At 39.5% G+C, this 22,488-nt stretch overlaps 1 protein-coding gene across 1 annotated transcript in view; it reads left to right on the forward strand.

The window, feature by feature from the left end:
• Nucleotides 1-22,488, forward strand: part of si:dkeyp-14d3.1 (transmembrane protein 132C) — a 164,261-nt gene that overhangs the window by 76,455 nt on the left and 65,318 nt on the right. Inside the window, exon 3 of the mRNA XM_005729627.1 lies at nucleotides 5,429-5,575. Coding sequence (XP_005729684.1) covers nucleotides 5,429-5,575 — 147 coding nt within the window. The remainder of the gene's footprint in view (nucleotides 1-5,428; nucleotides 5,576-22,488) is intronic.

The following is a 22,488-nucleotide window of genomic DNA, read 5'->3' on the forward strand; positions in this document are numbered from 1 at the left end:
ATGTAAACAGCCGTAATAATCACTGCTGTAAATTCCCTCGGTAGCCAGAATGGCCGGCACTTAATCATATGTATATGTATATATGTATATGTATATATGTACACATATATATATAATCGAGCATTTATTCTGTTGCTTACAGGAAAGGTCATTTCATTTTACACTTTTCACTGCAAGCACAAATAGTTTGAATAGTTCTGTCTCACAAAAGGATTGGTTTCTAAAACCAATCCTTTGCAGTGCTTTCTTTGTCCGATCATAAAGTTATTGAAATAACTGAGAGACAGACAACATTTTCAAAGCCCTCGTCTTTTTCTCCTTCTGCCAGTCTACCATAGTCAGGTGAATGATTGAACCACAGACAGTATTAAGCATAGGCGTGGCTTTCGAGTCATAAAAATTAAGCCAATGTGGAAGTACCTTAAACCTGCCGTCTGTGTGAAGGCCATCAGATGGCGATAGCTGTGGTTAAAAAATAAATTAAAAATGGGCTCAGTGACTCATTTTAGCTCATACTGAACAAAAAATAAAAATAATAAGTATTTTTTGGAAACCTTGGCCATGTGTTTCAAATGTGAGGATTATTTGTGCCATGACATGTGTTGTTAGCCAATGAGTGTGTGGATATCTTGCAGCCAAAATGGTCATGGTGGAAAGGTCTGTAAAACATGACTTCAGAAACCAGTGGGTGGTGTCAAGCTAGCTACATCCATCTTCTATGCTGTGTGTTGACAGATATAGCTAACAACATAATAACCTCTTAGGTCAGTATGTCCCTCTGCTTGATCAAATCTAGCCTCAAACTTGTCATATATTCTCATATTTCCTGACAGTGCCAATCAGCAAAGCCCTTGGGATGAGGCTTGGGTAGACAGCGCCTCTTAGCTGATTTTTGTTTTTCTTCCTTTTTTGAATTTGAACTCACTCATCTGCCATTTAAATCAGTGCCTACAACCAACTGACTACCAAATGCTGTGTGACTGCTTGACTCTCAGCTGTATTTTTGGCTTTTTCTGGTTTAACCCTCAAGGCAGGCGTTGCAGATTTGCAACAAGTAAAAGCTAACAACCTGATTACCCCACATACATATTTTATGAGTTTTTTTTTTACTTAGAAGTACCACTGCAGGTATTCTTTTGTGCATTAGCAACAAAAACTTAATTTGAGCCTGAGAGGGTTAAATGTGTGTTTTAGGACTTTTCAGCTTTACTGCCCATTTCAAAAGTAGTCAAAACATAATAAACTACAATCATTTTTTCATCATTAGCTTGATGAAAAAATGTAAATACCTTACTTATAGCTATGTTACTTATTTCTTTTTTACAGCATAAATAGCAAGCTGTGATTTGAAAACTACAACTGGGAGTACAAACCATGTACTCCCTGCATCCATTACTCTCATTACTCAGTCCTTTTTGTCTCTGTCTTACAGTACTGTGGTATAAATGAGGCTTGTCAGGGTCTCTTAGAGTCGCTGACACTTTAAAGAAGTTGCATCTTACGTCACTTTACACTGCCAGCTAAACGCTCTTTTCCTGTTCTCTTTCTTCCCACTGTGGGCTGTTGTCTCTTTCTCCCCCTGTAGTTGTGTAATATTTAATATTCAGAACATTCAGACACAGTTCAGTGCTGTGGCTGCACAGGAGACATATTTAGTGACTGAGGAGAGCCCAGATGCATTGATATAAAGTGTTCTCTCCTTCACTTTTGAGGGGAGTGTCAGCTTGTCAAGCTTTGAGAAGGATTACTTTCTGACTTGTACTTCATTCTTTACCGGAGTCCTGTCATAGAGCTGTGTGATTAAGTTTAGCTTGAAATTTGTAAGGCAAGCAAAAAAAACACATAAAAATAATGCAAGCATAAAGATGACTCATGCATTTGTAGAGCAGCCTATATATATATATATTCGTGTTTATTTTCAACTATGTATATGTCACCGCTCTGTAGGGATGGGAATATTGCTGCATAGATTTTTAAACCCTTTTCATGCCAACTTATGTTGCAATTTCCTGACTGTTCCTCTAATATCCACTGCAGAGTCACGCTCTGGGCTTTTCTGAGATGACTTGACAAGTATTGAATGGATTAACATAGCATTTTAGTATTGATTTCCATGCATTTTTATTTTTATTTTATTTCCTGAATTACAATTAGCAGATTAGAACACCCACACCTAGTAAACAATGAACTGGCACCAATTCTTCACCCCACATCTGACTTTGGCTGTAGCATAAGTTTGGCATGTTTATAATTGTCCTGCTATAATGAAACTATCCTGTACTGTTCTTTCTTTTAGTTTAAATTAGTAATGTTAGCATTATGTAAAAAAAAAAAAAAGTGCATTTTGATGAGGATTATTTACATGGAGAATGCCTGACTGAGGTTTCAGCATAAATCCAGAAGTCACTGAGATTGAATGTGAGCTATTTAACCTGCACGTGACTCTTACACTGTCTGGTTCAAGCCCAAAGTGATCATTAAGTCAATAAAAGACACTTCAACTGCACTCCAACAACTGCTCTGTGAGCTCGGATATGGTCTGTGGAGTAATGACTGGTTCCCCTCTGGGACTAAAAACATTGTGAGACCTCACTAGAAGCCACTGATAGACATCCTGATCACTCAAGTGTAAAGAAACCAGATACAAGACCCTGCTGCACCCACTGGGACCTGTGGAGGACTGTACACAAGCTTTTTGTGTTGTTTTGCCACTGCTTGAAAGTTTTACCACAGCATTGTCTTTCTCTCTGGTTTAAACAGTGAATCTAGTTTTAATAGAAAAAAAACCTAGTGTGTGATTAATCCTTTAAGAGCGGCATCAAGCTTTTATTTTGGGATGTTCTCTGTGATTGCATAACAACATGCAGTGGTAAATCTTTTTTTTTTTTTGATGTAGCTATTTTCCCTCTATCTGTGATTTCACGCTGTTTTCAAGTATTTCAACAACTGGGATCTTTTTGCATTCCCTCAAAGGAAATACATAATAGCCTTGTAGCCAACATTGTGGACAAATATATTGTATCATGGCCACTTTTTGTTATGAGCTATTACTCACTCTTACTGCAGTGGTACACAAACATGAGTATGAATTTTATTATTCTACAAAAGCCTGATGATAATATAACAAGCAGCAGAGCTGGTACCGTAGGGCCAGTTCAGTTTGTATTTATCTCTTTTTTGCGCAGTTCGTAGCTTGAACACCTGCAAGTAAAAGAAATACTGTGAGAATTACATTCCTCACTGGCTTTCTGAGAAGAGCAGCACTTTTCATGGGCACCTTGGTGATTTTTAGTGCTGAATCGATCGCTGCCAGTTTACAGATTTAACAAATAATGTTCAAATCAATTAGGGGCAAAAATATCCAGAAGGATTCTTAGGCTTTTCTTCCTTGTCAGTGTTGCCAGTTTCTCACAAAGGATGCCACACAACTGCTGTAAACAGGCTGATTATTAAAGTTTCACTAATTTTCCTTTAAGTGTAAGTGCATTAGAGTAGCCTTATGCTACTATTTAGACTATTTGTATTTCTGTAGTGTTAATTCACTAATCTTCAGTTGTGTTTCCTTTGCTTGATAAAGGCTGCAGAGCATCAGCTGAATAATGGCGTGACACCAACACATGCATTTTTTTCAACATGTTGCGTTCTATTAAGATGACCCACAGGAGACTGCTCTGGATGCTCACTAAAATGCTACACAACAATCACTAAAACAATGGAGAAGTTGAAATCACAAAACAATAAGAGAAAAAAATTAAAAATATAGAACATGATTAAAACATAATTCTAAATATCTAAAGCTAACATCTTATACTGTTCACAGAATGACACTGGTGAAAAGGCTAAAGAGCAAAGGTGAGCTTTGAAAGCTATTAGAGAAGCAAACAACCTGACCTCAAATGTTTTAGTGTTTCAGAGCTGCAGCTGCGAGGCTGTAGAAACCAGTCTGGGACTATTAACAGCTGCTGATCAGCTGGTTTAAGCATTCAACAAGGGATATAAAACTGTAATATCTCTGCAAATACTCAAGGAAAAGCCCATGCAAGCATTTATATGTGAACTAAAGGTATTTAAAGTGAATCCTTTACCTCACAGGTAGCCAAAATAGGCAAAATATATGTTTACCAGATACTTAGGCATTCACTCTGTTGCAGCTGACTGTGCGAAGACTGCCTGTTATTCACAGACCTGCAATTTGTCAGCGGATCTCACGATTCACTGTACTCTGAGCATGGTCTGAAAGATGGCAACCTATCACTGCATCGTCCAAAAATTGGATACTCTGATCGAGACTAAACATGCGACTTTGTAGAAAACTCTATAAATGTTCTATATGATCTCATCTATATGCGCACATCTCAAAAGGGAAGCAGCTGGCAGAAAGACATCAAATTATCTCAGAAACACAGCAACACAAAGAAATATTATTTCACACGCGCGCGCACAAACACACGGAGTATGCGCACTCTCACAGAGCTGCCTTAAGTGTGTTTATCTTTGTTCCTATAGAGAGATGAAGAATACCATCTGTCATATTACCCATTTCACTTCTCACATATAACCGCCCTCACAACATGAGACGATATTACATCAAAGAAAGAGGCTTGACTGGGGAGGGCCGCTATATTCATTGGCATGGAGACATGCAATTGCATTTTAAAGTGCAGTAACAAATTCAGGATGAAAGCAAAGCCTTATCTTTGGTCTCATCTGCCAACCTGGTATGGATTGGATGGGGAAAGTGATTGGGCCTTCTGTTATAATTTAGTCTTCTCTTCAATCTTGGAACTTTGCTGCCACTCTCCGATAAAATCGCACGGGGCTGGGACCATGTTATTGATTGAAACATTAGCCTAAACATATTTTATGTCAGCACTTTTACCTTTAAATCAGTCTCTGTTCAGAGGATGTGCTTTATAATCTGGGTTATGTTCATCAAAGATTTTGATTTATTTTATGTTCTTTTATTTCCTTTGGACTTTTTTTTTTGTTCTTTGTAGCCTGCTAAGCCAAGGACATTGATGCTGTTATTTTGCCACAGTCAAAGAAACCTTTTTATAAATTTTCTTTCAGACTGCAAGGGAGTGAATCTATTACTGATGGAGGCGAGGAACGGAGAGGAATAGCATAATGATACGGTCACTTCCCACTTGATGTCATGGCAAACAGCACATTTACCACACATGGCACATCCCGGCGAGGCTTTGCTTTGTTCGTTTTGATACATTTTCAATCAAATCCTGGTGAGAGTGTAGAGAAACGCGCACATGAAGGATGCGCAAATATGAAATGACACGCATTTTTACAACCAGCTGAAGGCACGCTAGTGATGAACAGAACAGAATGACCAAAAAAAGGATCCATCCTGTAACTCGTAGATGTACAACAACATATGCAATCATTGGGCACGTTTTCTTTGCTTTCTCCGCAGAGTGAAGTTAAAAGAAGGCGTGACGTTCCTCGGCGCTCGCCCCAGCAACCCCACCCAGTGGATAGTTAGTCAAGATGTGAGGAGCGAAGGCCACCGAGTGGTGACTCTCCACTGCCGCAGGAAGGAGTCCAGCTATGATCAGCAAAGGTCAGCCCATAAAGTGCTTTTCTTTGAATGACTATATCGAGTTTGGGAGAATGGCCTCTTAGTGACTTGTAAACATCTTCATGACCTTCAATTATAAGACATTAAAGTAAGTTCCTCACTGATGACAGCTTTTTAGTATGTGTATTTATTTTTTTTAATGTGTTCATAACTACTGAACTCAACAGCCTGACTTCACATTAGCCGCTAAAAAGGTAGTTGTCACTTTTCGGATGTGCACAATTTGAGTTAGTAGCATCAGTTAGATGGCTTCAGTAGGCTTATCGCCAGAGTGATTTTTACTGTTGAATTAAAAAGTTGCTGATCATTCACATTTGGAAGGAGACACACACACACACTCACAGGCACCGTGTGAATGGTTATTTAAGCGATGTTCTCTTTGCTCAAATGACACACTTGACTTGACATAAAGGCCACGTCTGTTGACACAACTGTGGAGAGAGAAAAGTTAATCGACTAGTGCAGCATCCCCTCTTCCGTCTCTCTCTCTTTCCCTCGTGCTGTCGTTTTTATTTGCGTACTTACTCTCTCCACTAGCAGGCCTCAAAGTTGTTTTGGTCATTTCCCATCTGCATTCACATCCTTAAACTAATCTGGCAGATAGGAACGTGATTGCCAGCGCAAGAGGAGGGGGGGGGGGTAGAAAAAAGGTTGCCGCGTTAATTAAGTGCTGATTGAAGGCCTTTGTGCGTTTTAATAGTTTTTCCTTCTCGGATAAGGAAATAGTTTTAATAAATCTAACTTTCTAGTGACAGGTGTAATTTTATGGATTAGAGGCAGATGTGAAGCTGGGGAAGGCTTACTTATTCGCTCTTAAGCTTTCGTTCCACTTAGCAAATTCTAAACCACTCCCTTAAGAAAACAAGACTCCTGACATTGCAACTGCAACTTTATAATCAAAGTTGTGCAGGGGTTATTTAAGTGTAGAGCAGCCTGTGAAACATGTGTAATTTAAAGCTGCTGGTCCAGTGATTTATTTAGACATGTTACTATTAGTGGATCATTACAAGGAGTGATTGTAGGCTAACTGCAGTGTTACAGCACATAAAACAACACAGCTGCGCGTGCCGTTGAATAGTTGCACGTCTAAAATTAATAGATTTTAATAGATGTGTCATTGTGAATCTGCACAGCTACATATAAGCCAGGAGCTGAGTCATGCTGTGTCTGTTGCAGATGCTTATGCTCAGATTTCAGTGGCCTTTTTATGTGAGGATTTAATATTTTTGCTTCTCAGAACAGGCAGTACATTTTTGGACTTTATTAACAGCCAGTTTCATACATGAACTGCCCCAAGAACTCAAAGTCGCCTCCGCACTGAAAAAACTTTTCAGACGCTCCATTCAGTCGCATAATAAGGTTTGACAGCTCAGTCTTATCATTATGTTTGCGTCTGTCTGTTCCAGCCTATTTTTACTCACATAGAAATAATGGTGAGAATATCTTAGGCTAACATGTTTGTTATCATGACCGAATAAGATATTAAATGCACTCTGAGGCCGCTGAAAGCTGAAATTGATTTCTGTTTGGGAAGTTTTTTGTTGCTTTAAAGCAGGGTTCCCCAATCCCAGTCCACGAGGCCCGGTGTCCCTGCAGGTTTTAGATCTCACCCTGGGTCAACACACCTGAATCACATGATTAGTTCATTACCAGGCCTCTGGAGAACTTCAAGACAGTTGTTTATCTATTTAAATCAGCTGTGATGGATCAAGGACACATCTAAAACCTGCAGGGACACTGGCCCTCGTGGACTGGGATTGGGGACCCCTGCTTTAAAGCTTGTGAGATTTTAAAGGTGTTGGACTAGAGTTGATCTTACATCATATTTTGTTACAAACCTGAATACTAAAATGCATTTTAGATCTCTGTAGTACAGTTGTGATCAGGCTCATCACAGGCATGAGTGCTTTGCTAATTTGGGGCTTTTAATGATTTTTTTGAACTGAATGGAGCGACTTCACCAGTGGTCAGTATAAGAAAAGCAAAGATTATTCTGAACTTTGAGTCATACAAAGCTACTTTAGAAGTGTCCAAGAATAAGGAAGCTTTTAAAGGTAGCATGGGTACCAGATGAAACTCGGAGGTCATGTTTCATTTGTTCTGGCAGAATTCATCTGGACTCCTTCCGGTTTACACAAATGTTCTCACAGCTCTGCCTACAGTGCACAATGCCACACGTTTTTAAGATGACTTTTTATAGGTCTAATTATTGTAGGTCCAATAAGTATTTTGGTCTAAGGCTGTTACGGCGAGTGAGATGAGCCGTGTGGAAGAAATAAAGGAGGATCCAAATGCAGGCACTTGCAAAGGTGTGAGGGTGGTTTATTAAACACAAAATAAAAATGGGCAAACGGCAAAAGGAACAGAAGGCTATCTAAACTGAGAACAACTAAACTAGTGAACACAAACCCGGACATGAACATGAAGGAGGATGAGCAGCGGAGAATGACGACGGACAGCAGGGAAAACACACGAGTGAGACATGGTGGATACACAGACGGACCAGCAACTACAATGACAGAAGACACAACTTAAATACACACAAAGAAACACAGGGAGATTACACACAAGTGGTGGACACAGCCGGGAGTAATTAACGAGACGAGACAAGGGAGGTAAACTGAACACACTCACATGAGACGCAGACCTTCACAAAAAAACAGGAAACAAGAAAACACTGCACGAAGACGCAGACACGACACTGAGACAGACTAGACACTGAACTAAACCTGCAATAAACATGAGAACACAAAACCTACGAACTAATCCCTAAACAAGAATAACTAAAACATAGATTCATAATCATCATCATCATCATCATCATAATAAGAAGAAAAGAATCCAAAATGCAAAAACACACCAAAGCACAACAACTCATAATACTGGATCAAACTGACCCAGAACTGTGACAAAGGCTGTGGATGACACCCTTTAGAAGTCAAAACTGACCTGAGAGCTGGCACACTAATCTGCATTTGTCCGGTTATATGAGGCTAGCTTAAAGGTGTTTTTCTTCAAGGTCACTTCTCAACTTGAATTTCAGTTTTAAGTTTTTCAAAGTTTATCCAACTGCATGCTTCGCCTTAGAAACTCATATATTCATGCACCATATACACTTTGCTTTACTTATAGGTCTAAGCAGATCTACAGCAACAGCCTAAGTAGGACTGAGCAGCAACACTTGGCAGCTGGCTCCTCCTTGCCTCTGGAGCTATTTTCCTCCTTTAAGCAGGTTTTATTCTCTCCATGCTATTCCGCGACCTCACCGTCTCTCTCACCCACACATACACATTCTCCATTACAGTAGTAAAATCATGTTTTATTGATTTACTAAGTGAAGAAGCCAGAGACAAGAGTGAGCATATCTAGTCTAATCCCAGCTGTTTGGGCCATGTACATTGGGCTGCTCCTTAATCTCCACAGCTGTCAAAGTCACTTCACAGAGAAGACCAAAGAGGCCCCATGATGGCTATACAATGCACAATGCTCCAATTTTTCTTTCGTCTGGTCCTCCCCGCTCAGAGTGTTTTCAATGAAGCTCTTTTAAAAGGGGATTAAACATTGCTATCTCATCTGTTGAGCTGTCATTCAGTCTGCTTTGGTCTCTCCTCCGCTGCTTCCATGCAGAGGGGAGGATGAGGGATGTGAATGGTATAGGTCAAACAAGTGAGGATCCCATTTGCATTTTAAAGTTGTTTTTGAACAACAGGATGTATACACGATTATCTAAATATGAGTTAAGCACTCACTTGAGGATTTAGTTATTTACTTCTTCACTGCGACTCTGGAAAGCCATTCTTCTGTAAGAATAGAGTCTGTTTTCAATTGAAAATTTTCCTCATCTTTTAAAAGAAAATGTCCATAGGTTACAGTTAACGATGGAGCAAATTAGACCCACACTAATCAAAAATATGTTCCATTTACTCCTAAAGTGCTTAGACCAGTCTTACATCTCAAAAGTGTGGATTTCCTTGTACCCACAAGTTCACTGTACATATACAATTACAATAAAGGGTCATTCTATTCTATTTTATTCTATTCTATTCCTGTTTGCTACTATGTTATACTGCTGCACACTCAAAAGTCAGCAGAACATTGTCCTGTGCAATTTCCTGGACATTTTGAGTCATTCCTCTTTCCTGTACTGTGTGTCTGATTACACGTTGTTTTTACCATTAGGATGCAGCCCTGAAGTCACGTTCCTCATGACGACGTGTGGAAAACAGAATCATTTCTGAATAGAAGATAAATCTGAAAAGAATCTAATGGTTGACCAATTACTATGTTTGTGCATTCTCAAACATTTATGACAAGCATTCAAATTTTCCATTGAATTTAAAGGATTTTTTTTTAAATTTAGAAGAGTGTGCTCACCTGGCTCTGCAGCTCTTATTTAAATCAGTGCATTATGCTAACAAATACACAAGTTGTTAGTAAAATGCTCTCATGATTTTACCAATGTCGGGTTGTTGACTTCACAAACAGGCTGCAAAGGGACAAGGCAGGAACACAGACTTTTAATCATCGTTTTACATGCCATTTGTACAAATGAATAATTTGCACTGTCACTCTACCTTGGACTGCTTCCTAGACTTAAGTGTCTTTGAATAACGTCTGTGGAGCTGCTAATTGAAGCCTGTATGTATGTTTGCCGTGACGGTTGTCCAGATCCGATGTGTGCATGAAAGCACGACATTACAGACGGTGTGTCAGGTGTACACTATGTGCCGGTTCAGCCACTCGCTTTAAGCGGCTCGCCCTGGCCAGCTGAGTCCCTACTTTGTACACGTTCACACCTGATGCTCTGACCACACCTGACTCCCTGTGACTACACATGTAGGAAATACATGAAAAAAAAACTGCTTTCGCTCAACCCTCATTTTTTTGTATCATCATCTAATTGTTGTAAATCAAAAAATAGATAATATGATTTTTGAACTTCTTTTCCTAAGCTCAGACATGGGTCTACTGGTTTACACACTAATAAGACCAATAAATTATCCCTAGTTTGATCCCGGGAGGAGGCGTAAATCCCTTCGGGGGTTGTGTCAAGAAGGGCATCTGGTGCAAAAATCTGCCAAATCAAATCTGCAGGGTTACCTGCTGTGGTGAACCCTTGTGAATAAGGGAGCAGCTGAAAGTAGCTATTCTTCTTAGAAGTTGTTGAATTTGATCAAGATGAACAGCTGAATCTGTTCCTCAGCTCTGCAGACTGAATTTTCCTATGGAAATGCAAACCTGTGCACTTTTCCCTGACCGACAGCATCTCTACCAATAACAGCAATAGCGAGGTGACAGCTTTTCATCAAGGGTTGCTACAGTGAGAAGATGCGGTGTGCTTTTAACTGGAAACAACAGAGCTGAATTCTCCCTAAAGCCACCAAAGGAAAAGCTGACGGCAGGTCTTTCCGATTCAATGCAACGAAACAACAACAACACCACAGTGAGATAAGAGCTGTTCACATTGTTGTTATGAAAAAAGTCAAATCAGATCTGCCCCAGTTGTGCTGTGTCACATAACACATTACCTTATAGCTCAGTTCCTAAAGAGTTTGTAAGTTAGTGGTTTTCTATTTCTATGGTCGCTATTTTGAAGCCAACAATAAAGCAAAGGGGTAAAAAAAAAAGAAAAAAAGAATGAACTCACCTTGTCATAGTCAAGACTTAAGCTGTCAAAACCAATGTATTTTGACCTGAAATGAGAAGCGTGCTTTTTCCCTCTGTTCAAAAACAAAGATGCAAATTTTTGGGGTAGAAAAATATGTCACTTTTCTCTCTGCATACCTTCGATGTGCCACGCAGCAGCACCAAGGAGAAGACGCTTGGCCCCTTTTCCATATTTCTCTGCTCTTTGTTATTTGTCATCCTGTGTTCTTAATGAATAATTGATATATTGTAAGAAGAATGATTTTTCTCTAGGTACTTCCTGTTGTGTTTATGGGCCTGTGTGATGGGAGATGACAGTCTTGGATCTTAAGTGAGCATTTATGGCCTCATTTATATGTAAATTATTATTTAACCTTATATCCACCGCCCTTTCTTTGACAGGTTGAGATTCTTAGCGATGGGGCTACAAAGACAAAAATGCCCGTGTGGAGTGCACATGTTATTGGGTGAAATGCACTAGATTGAAAGCTTTCCTTTGTCTTCATTAAAGGTGAGCTCATTCAAAACGAAAGCAGTCCTGCTTCTTCAGCATGTCACAAGGCATAAGTGGAGACCTCGGTAAAAGTGCCATGTCCAGCCCTTGGTTGTTCATTATGTCTGTCTGGGTGCAGATGTAGCTCTCTTGAGAGCCACCACTTCATTAATCGCCCACACCACACCCAGTTGAGGGTCGGCAGGCAGTTCACTCATTACAGCCATTTCACGAGGGAGCCAGTCCAAGTAGGAGCAGGGGGGGAGGGAAGATATAGCATATATCTAAAAATCTTGCTTAATTTAATAACGGTCTCATCGCAGCCTGTTTTATATTGTCTGAATCACATTTGCATAGAGTTCGGATTAATATAATTAAATTCGGCATTCATCCATTTTGCTATAAAGACACGTGACTTTTCCACTAAAGCAGCAGCTTGTAAATCTCATCAGTGTGAATACTTAGGATCCCAGATGGAAAGAAATCACACAGCTGTGTAATAACGGGTGAGATTTTGTAGCGACCCCACAATATATCTCCATTTCAAAGTTTAGAAAACCTTTAAAACAGGATTATTTATTGTTTGTGTCATTTATTGCAAAACTGAAATAAAACAAAGGCCTCAAGATAGCTGTTATAGTCTTCTAAGCCCCCTGGAAGAACATTAAGCATGTGTGGTCCTTGTCATTCTTGGGGCTTCAGAGAAATTCATACTTATATGTGAGTGTTTCTCTAGACAGACAGACAGACAGTCTATCTATCTATCTATCTATCTATCTATCTATCTATCTATCTATCTATCTATCTATCTATCTATCTATCTATCTATCTATCTATCTATCTGTCTGTCGATCTGTCTGTCTTTCTGACTTACATGTGAAAGAATTGTCTGAACAAATGAAGTTTTGTTAGGGTTCAGTAGTCCTGAGAATGAGCCACATGTTGTAGGCTTTATGCTGTATAATACTGCATAAATCGAGGCTGAAATGAAATTGCCTAATTACATTAGGGCCAAACGGGAACTTGACAGTCCTTATGCTAACACCCTTAATAATGACTCAGTGGCTTCCATCTACCGTAAATATACTCCGTCACTGAAGCCTCATTGATAGCATTTACCAAAATACACTAGTCCAAATTTTGGTTAATCTCTTAATTATATAATTGGCATGTGATCAGTACTCATCTGTGTCAGCCAAACTGTCATTTTTTTAACGAGTCCTTTTTTTTATTTTACTGTAAGGCTGGCAGAGAAACATTCAAAATGGTTTTAGCGGGAGACGTGGTTTCCTTTATCAGTACTGGAGCAGAGATTTGGCATATACTATGCCCCCTCCCTCCACACACCCACACACACACACACACACACACACACACACCAGGACAGCCAGATGATTACAATAGACAGCCTAGATTACATTTGACTGTTCGTGCTGGCCCCCTGCTCAACTGCCAGGGAAACAATATTGGGAAAATATGCCCCAATGTGCCTCATTGCACTTTCTCCTAGTTCACCAATAGCCAGTAATAAAACTCAGCAGAGAACATTATCAGTGCTGCATACATCTGCACCAAATGGCCATGAAACTTTTCAAGTAAGCTTTGTGAAAATATGGAACTTCTTCATACAGTACATTTCACTGGCTTTACGTGGAATCCTGAAAAGCTTTTGAGAGGTGTGGGAATACGGCTTGGTAGTTCAGATTCACTCATGTCATGCCACAGTGCATGCCACCTATCAAAAGTGTACATGCAGACAAGAGACAGATTGAGGTTTGTATTTGAGAATTATGAAGGTTTATCAGTGGATATCCCTCTCTTAGAGATTAATCCCTGGAGGATTAGAACATGGTCTCTAGTATTTGGAGGGTTGCATCACTTTTTTTTCTTGCTGTGGTTATGTGGATTAAAGCTATTAATAATGCTTTCTTGATATAACAAGCAAAAGTACCTTTTTAATGGAGATAAACACATTTTTATTATTTTCACTTTTTAATTGTGTGTTTCCCTATTAAAATAAACAGCTGCACGTTGCCTGATTACTTTCAGATTTCCATTATTCCTTTATTTTGTTCAAAAGATTTGGCTAAGCCAGAAAATAGGGTTTTTTATTTTTTAAGGTTGAAAAAAAATCAGGCAGCGTGCGATTGCTTATAAAAATGCATCGTTGTTGTTGTCGTTGTTGTTGTCGTTGTCGTTGTCGTTAATAAAATGTGTACAGCTCTATGATTCTTTTTATTTACCAGTGATTCACGCGGTTGGTCAACATGACAATCAAAAAGAATAGGGATTATTCTAATTGTGATAAATGAAAGTTTGTGTGACAATGTTCATGCAAAGTTTCAGATTCACCCACCCGTTAATGAGATAGTAGCTACAGACCTTATAGTAAGATTCACTCAAGATACAACACTATGCGGTATTCCACCTTAATTTGCGTACTTTATTCTAAAGACTATATGACAATAAATCACATTTTATTAATAAAACATTTTAAAGCCATAAATAAACAGAGATCTTCCTCACATATGAAGTTTATACCATAGATGGTAAAAAAAAAACCCAAAAAAAACCAGCTAGCTTCTAGGCCGGAAAAATTAGGGCAATGGACAAGTGTTTAATATACTAAAGACCACTAGATGGCGATCTAAATCGCTCGTTTTGGTCATGAATTAAAACGTTTGTATAAATCTTGATCATACCGTGTTTCCAAATAGAAGATTATCTGTGTGCATGAAACCAAATATTTAACAGGTTGTCAGTGTGTCATCAGCCACAGTCGCCCCTCCTCCCCACATCCATTGTTTTGCTCCCTTTTTGCAGCGACAGTAGAAATCCTCAACTCAAGGCTTTAAAATAGGGCAAATCGCCTGCTTTGCATTTAAACCTCCCCTATAATCTATTAAGACCTTTCATCTTTGTTTTCAGCGTGAAACAAAGGCCAGAAACGACCACACTTTTATTGTGTACGTGATGATGCTTTTCATTCATTTGCATATGACTTTAAAATGATTTAGTAATTAGATTTGACAAAATATCTTAAAGTCTAAAGTCCCCAAATTCCACTCAGATTCAGGAAAGATAATCTGTGGGAGGAAGGCCGAATGGCTAGTCTAGTGTAATCAGATTGTGGTCTGTAAAACATTGTCCCTGATCTAAGAGCAGTTGTAATGGCATCCCCCTCCTAGCTATTAATGCACTTCAAAGCTGAAGAGCATCACTTTGCAGAATAGAAAGTATATCATTATGCATGGCTCTGGTGTTTGAGCATTTAAATAGTACCCAATCTCAGAGCATTTCTTACTTTTTTAACCCAAAAGCAGCCTTTGCCTGTCGAGAAGACGGCTGGCTTATGCAGACGTAACCTTGTGGAGGGGAAAGTCAGCCATCATGGGAACTTGCAGCCTGATAAAGATGCTGGTGGTAGGCCTCTCACCTACAGGGGATCCAGCATTTGCATCGTATCCCAGAAAAGACCCTTTCGGGACAAGATGATGTAGCTGTTCATCAAAGTCTTAAATATTCAATAATATGAATGAATATTTTGCATCCAGCACAACTGGGTGCATGGGCTCCAGACCAGGTTGGATACTGTGGTGTGGGCGGCAGCATACATAGAGGAGATCATCTATCCAGTTGAATTCAACATTGAGTACAGCGGTGGAATCAGATGTTCTTCCTCCATAAACATATTTATGCTGATTACATTTTCTGGGCACGCCAGCACAGTTTTGGCTAAATTAAACCTGTGGTGAGACTGAAACTGTTGCTGGTGTTGCAGTGCTCACTTCAGTAGCACTCAGCCAGGGAGACAAAGTGAGCTAAGGTGTAAACATGTAATTGTCTACAAACTCACTAACAAACACACTGCTTGCTTCTCTTCTAATTACATCTCTGTAGTGTCTGCTGAAGAAGTACTAAGTTTGGACTGAATTGCAATGAGATTTAGCTCATTCAGCACTCCGGCTCTGATGAACGGCAGCTGAGTGCGGAGAATAAGTCCACTTGTCTTTAATATTTCCGTTCAGATTTAACTCGAAAACTCCCTCCCTACAAACGTGTCTAACTGAACGGGCAAAAGAAACCCTGGCCCACAGTTGGCTCTAATTAACCTCAGTTTATCTTGGCTTTCAAAATGATTGGCTTTATACTGAAACCCATTTCATTTAAAGAAATGCCTGGCCTGGCACCAGCACTGTCTCATTTATCTAACCTGCACAGGAAAAATATTTAAATGAGCCTATTAAAAGAGGCCCTGGGCTGTTGAGAAAGGTATAGAAATGGTATTTGAAAAAACAATGACCGAAGGACTTCGGACAGGGAAGAGAAATGGGCAGCGAAACAAACAGAAAAGGTACCAGTCACATCCTCTCATCTGCACTACAGCACTTGCAGTGCTAACACTGACAAGCAATCTTTTGCTGTCCTCTGTTATCATTCCCGGTTTAACAGGTTGAAAGCAGAGCTCTGTCTTAAGGATAACATGCAGGGAAAAGTAAAATGTCACTAAAGGCACTCTCTTCCTGCAGCCTTAGTGCTAGTTTAGCAGGACTGACCACCCCTGACATGTAATCAGGCAGTGTGTACAACTGACTGCTAGTGCTGAACAACAGATACATTTGGAATTGAAGCTGTAATTTATTTAACTCGGCACAGTTATTTCTTTTAAAATAGCTGATCTGGAATTTGTATCTCAGCATTTTGACGAGATCTCGCGTGGTAAAGATTTGTCATGACTGCACGTGATATTAATCTTAGAAAATAACAACACAAATAAAATTTGCCACAAAAACAATCAAAATGTGACTTTTTTTTAACCAAACTGTTCATTCTTAATCAGTGAGCAAGTCAAAGCAGGACCAGCGGACACGTTCATGTGCATGTCACCTCTTCCCACATAAACACTCAGCACAGGTTTAGTAGTGCAGATTTTCCCACTTTCTCACAAAGGCAGACTCACGAGTGTTGTTGGAGTGATTCGAGTTGTAACCTCGGGTGATGGTGAAGCATCTAAAGCGGTCCTTGACTTGTGTGAAGAGACACTGAAAAGACACCCACAAAAGCTCCTCGGCAAAGCGATGATTTCACTATATAACTTCACTACATCGACGGCCACTTGTGCTCATAACAAATGCATAATTCACAATTATTAGAACACCTTGACAGGTGTCTGCACGCCTTTCATTGATGCGCCTGTTAGCGGTGGCAAAAAACCCACACAATCTCAGTCTGGTGCCGATGCAGTCAGATGTTTCCTGCGCGATCTAACTCAACTCTTCACAGCCACTGGATCAGTCCCCCATCTCTCACAGGCCATAAGTCAGCGAGGAGCACTGAATCACTATGTTGAATATGTAAATGGATGCCATTAAAGCTCTCTTTCTTTAATTAGTCTTTTGATTTCATGACTGAGTGCTTCCAATTATGGATCAATGTCTCATTTCTGCGCACGGACCCCTGAGTGTGCGGAGGCACTTTTTTCCGTTACAAAATGCTTTATAATTTCTCCTCTGCCAACACGGCCGTTCACATCACACTTCCCGATCAATGAAAAATCTTGCTGCTGTAAGCCCGCTGATATATGTGCACCAGTAATATATTTTTATAAACAGGATCAAATTTCAACATATTAATGGAATGGCCAAAATTTGTGCTGTGAGTGGGAAATGTAGGGGGTACGTCGGTGTACTTATTCTGGTAGAAATTTTGCACCGAGCACTTTAAGTGGTACATAAGAGGGGCCTGAATAGAGCGTAATATTGAATTTCACTCCTGACTGGGAGCCGCGAGTATGCTCAGGAAGAGGTGCTGACGTAGCGCTTTCAAACGGTATCGTGCTACTCGTGTTCTGCAAAAATAGCGTATCGGTGAATGGATTGGAGCAGATGTTAGCTACTCAGGGGTTTTATCAATCTAAAAAGATAGACATCTCACAGTATGTGTGCAATACTAATGCTTGTGTATGCTGGGAACATTATTTCCGATATAGGTTGGTTCTTGAGAGTCTTTCTGCTAAAGCCTAAAGCATACAAGATCATTTTTTCTTTTCTTTTCTTTTTTTATATACAGAATGAAATATAGAAAGGCATCCTCTTCATTTAGTCTGCATTAGTTAGGTGGGAAGTAACAAAATTACCTTAAAATACTTACTTGTATTTATTTTTCTGACAACCGTTTACTTTTAACACAAATATCGGTATTTTCCACTCCTCACATTTTCAGTCTCGTTAGGGAAATTATTAAATCCCAGCAATGCACAGCTTGTGACATCAAAGTGAGATGAGCCTAAATGGAGAGAAGAACAACACACAACACAGGCTTATTGCATACAAAGAGATGGAAAAGGCAAAAAACATAGAATTTATGTAGCATTATATGTACCTTCATAGTATTATACTTAAGTAGGAGGAGCAGGAGTTAAAGTAGGATGGAATCATCCACAACATTCTTTTTTTTTCTGGTGCAGATGTCCATAAGTTGTGGTTTCAGTTATTAGTTGGTGATGCTGCAAATTTTGGTACTGATCCAATATTAAGTATATATAGGGCTGGTATTGCCAATGCCAATATTAATACTTTTAACTTATAAAGGCAGCTTGTGTCATGATTCATCAAAAGAATCATCACCAATCTGCAATTTCTGAACACATTTAAATGACAACTAAATTACTCTTATTTTTACTTTCAACAATAATTAGTTAATCCAACAACGCACACCACCTAGTTTTTCATTTAAATAGAAATTGGGTTTTTTGGAGACCTGAAATGTAAATGTGTGTGTCTTTAAAGTTTTTTGGGTGACTTTCTGTTTGTTAACCCTTATCCACCTGCCTAGTCACACTTTAGTCATAAACTGTACTCCTTTTTCTTTTTAGGTGTGAAGGCAAAGTAAAAACAAAATACAGTGTGTATTTTCATGTACTAATATTTTGTTATTATTATCATATTGATATAGTGCAAGGTTCAGCTAGCTTTGCGACTTTTCAGACCCTCTACTGCAGACCTTCTCAAAGTGTGGGGCCCGCCCCCTAGGGGGGGGGCGCAGAGCCATTGCGGGGGGGCCGCATGAAAAGGGAAAAAACAAAACAATGCTTGGACACTGCTAGCATGGGGCGCCCACACAAACGCAAAGCAGGAGATGAAGCATCACTGAATATGTTTCCAAACCAACTTCATTCTAAGCCAAAGACTAGAAAATATGGTGAAGCATATCTTCCCTTTGGCTTCACCTGCACAAGTGCCGAGGCAGCTCTCCCCTGCAGAATTGGTTTTCCCTGCGCGCTGGGCTCTTCAAATCACGGACAAACAGTATCCCACCAGGGTTTTAATAGTTTTGCAATTTTCATTAGTTTTTATTTTTATTTAGTTTTGACTTCAGATTTTCAGTTTTATATCAGTTTTAATTAGTTTTTACCAATTGTTTGCTAGTTTAGTTTAGTTTTTATTTTTTTGAAAATCCTTAGTTTCAGTTATAGTTTTAGTTGTGTTTGCAAAAATTAAGTGTAACAAAATCCCACTTTCATCATATCAGTCATGCTCTTCTGCTTATCCTTGGGTATGTTGCTATTCCAGCTACCATACCCTGCACCCTGGACAGGTCGCCTGTCTGTCGCAGGGCTAACACGCAGAGACAGACAACTCACATTCCCACCTATGGGTTCTTTAAATAAATAAATTAGGGCAGATGAACAAGCATTGATACCAGGCAACTATAAAATGTATATCTTGGCTCAGGCGATTAGAGGATCATCAGGGGGTCCTTTTGTCCCTCTGTGGGGGGTCACTCCCACTAGGTTTATATCTGGGACTCTCCACCATTTGACCTTAGAACTGAAGAAGCTTCTCGGATGAGAGGTGAAACGTCTTCAAGTAACTTAAAGAAGTCCAGACGCTTTTCTTTGCAAGCTCCTTTGACTACGATGACCTGGATGACTAAGAACCTTCACAGACGTAACCTAGGTTAGCCTTCTTGTGTGAGCTTTTCAAGTGCACTTTAAGGTTTGTGGGATTTTTTTTCCCTTTTAGAAATGTCCCTCATAATTTGTCTCTTTCCACTACAAGACACTTGCTTTATCCAAAACACAGTCATATTCAAAGTAATCCCAAATTGGACTCTGGCGCTTTCTCCCGACTTTTCCTGACATGATTCTGCGCGTGGACGGAGCAGCGACACAGACGACTCGACTAACGTACTGCCACCTGCTGGCATAATGAGACACAGCAAGAAAAAAATCTGGAAACTAAACTTCATTTTCTCCCTTGACTATTGTATGAAACGCACAAATCTACAAAAACTAAACACATTTTTGCTATAAATTCAGTTAATTTTAGTTTTGTGAACACTCATTACAGTTTTCCTTTTTTTGTTTTTATTTTTATTTCCGTTAACGAAAATGTTTTTTCACTTCTAGTTTTCGTTAACGATAATATCCTTGTATCCCACATTCTTGATTTTTAGTTCACAAACACTTGTTGTAATAAATAACTACTTCTGACATTTTGGAGATATTAGCTCTTTATACAGTAAAGTTACAGTGGGATACGAATAATTACAGGCTGATCCTGCCAGGATTTATTCCCTAGGTTCAAATAACGGACAAACAGTATCCCACAGCTGTTTATGTTTTTGAACCCATTTTGCACAGAGAGGCATCTTTTGAAAAATGTATTGATAGCAATGTTGAATATTATTACACAGGGAAAAAAACAACTACATGTAAAATAATTACACCGTGATGCCTCTGCCTTTCTAAATAGAGGGACAGTAACTGCGTGTGTAAATGTAAGCGTGTAAAACCTGAAGATAGAGACAAAATTAAAGAGATTAAAGTTAGTCAGATTAACATTAATTAAAGATTAAAGTTAATCTGACTATCTGCCATTCTGCAATTCCTCTCCTGTAAACAATAACGTGGCGCACAGCTTGACGTAGAAAAAGGCACATACCTTTGACGTTGCATGATGAACTCTGTATTCCTCGTCCACACATAAACCCAAAAAAGGAGTTTTAAAAAATCTTTTCGGTGATTCCTAACGCCGTTTACGTGTGGACGAAACAGCTGCGTTTTCAAAATCACCCGGGAACATGCGGACGCAGCGTAAAAGAGTTAGTAGTTTATTTTCTTACTACTTGCAGATTACTTGTATTTGCTTAATTGTTTACTAAATGTTTGAGGTGTGAAATAAACCGCAATGGAGCAAAATATGGGTGTGTGTGGTTGAAGGATGTGTTTGTGCGTGCATGTGCGCGCGAGGGGGGGGGGGCGAATATTTTTCTTGTAAAACAAAGGGGGGCCCAGCAAAAAAAGTTCGGGAACCAATGCTCTACTGTATCACTTTTACTTCAGTACAGAAGTTGAATCAGTACTTTTGCTTTTGCCACCTCTGGTTATAACAATTAAACATAGCAATTTCATTTTAAATTGAAATCCTTGTTACATCCTTGAAAGTAGGCTCAAACTGACCTTTTTTGATCAGTGGGGGAACCTGTCCACACGCACAACACAGATTTATTGATGTACATAATCAATTATTGATTTGCAGTAAAAATCTGAGGGGAGCATTTGTTTGAAACTCGTGTTTGAGCACCAGTCCGAATGCCATATGTACACAGAAGCTAATGTATGCTAAAAGGAAATTGATTTTAGTTTAACAAGAACAATCTGTCCTTTGCAGGTCGAGTAACAATTTGTTTCCTTCCTGTGTTTCCTCGACATTCCCTTTATCCCTACTACCTCTGATTCTCTGATACTGAAGCCCAGCTAATATCCACTGCTTTTATACTAAGGCTCACTTGATCTCTCTTGAGACTCTCTTCCTATCCCCAAAATAAATTTTCCTCTACATTTCACATTTAAGTCACAGAAAACATTCAAATTAAGTCCCATACCCCGATCCCTGCTGGCAAAAAACTTTCACCTGTTAGCACATGGACATGCGACCTGAGCCTAATCTCATATTAACGAATAATTAGACTGATGATTTATATAGTTTTTCATTTGTATATGTGACTGTGCTTCAAAAATAAGGTTTTCCTATTGTAGTAGTAGGATGTGAAACAGTGCAGTCAGTAAGTGGGTGTCAAAATTATACGAGCCTCTGAATTAAAATTGAGCTCTCGTGGACTTTTGAGACGGGAGGCTATGCACAGAACTTGACTCTTCATCACTAACTTTGACCTCCCAGATCCATTAGACACTGCATTAAGACTTGAAGGCAATCACGCTCACGCAGCCTCTGCATCACTTCCTCAGCGACACTGTAATCATCGCAAACAAAGGGGTTCAGTTTACACATTTATGTTTGTCTTTCTGCATCTTATACATTTAAGCAAGCATGTCCTTATGCACACAAATATTTGCTGTTCACAGATTAGTTAATGCGACTAGGCCTGCGTGTTTTCGATGTTTGTCCGCATGCATAATTCTTTGCATAGATTTTAAAGGTTGAAATCCATTTGGATCTATTTTTTTCATAAGATACTGGCACTTATCTCACTCTGCTGTTACAGCAAATTCAACATCTGGCCCTGCTGTCCTTATCTACAGCTGACCTGTTTGCAAAACACATGCTGCGATATGATATTGAGCCGATTCTTTCAGGGGCTCTTTTCTGACACACTTTTTCATGTTTCACAGAGTGGGAGCTTAACCTTGCGCAGACAAGCCTAGGGGCTGCAGGGCTAGGGGGTGAGCCTGTTTGTGTGTCTGCCTGTGTGTGTGTGTGTGTGTGTGTGTGTGTGTGTGTGTGTGTGTGTG

Source organism: Pundamilia nyererei, unplaced genomic scaffold (genome assembly GCF_000239375.1).
Source record: "Pundamilia nyererei isolate P.nyererei 1_Seehausen unplaced genomic scaffold, PunNye1.0 scaffold00033, whole genome shotgun sequence".
NCBI classification, from domain to species: domain Eukaryota; kingdom Metazoa; phylum Chordata; class Actinopteri; order Cichliformes; family Cichlidae; genus Pundamilia; species Pundamilia nyererei.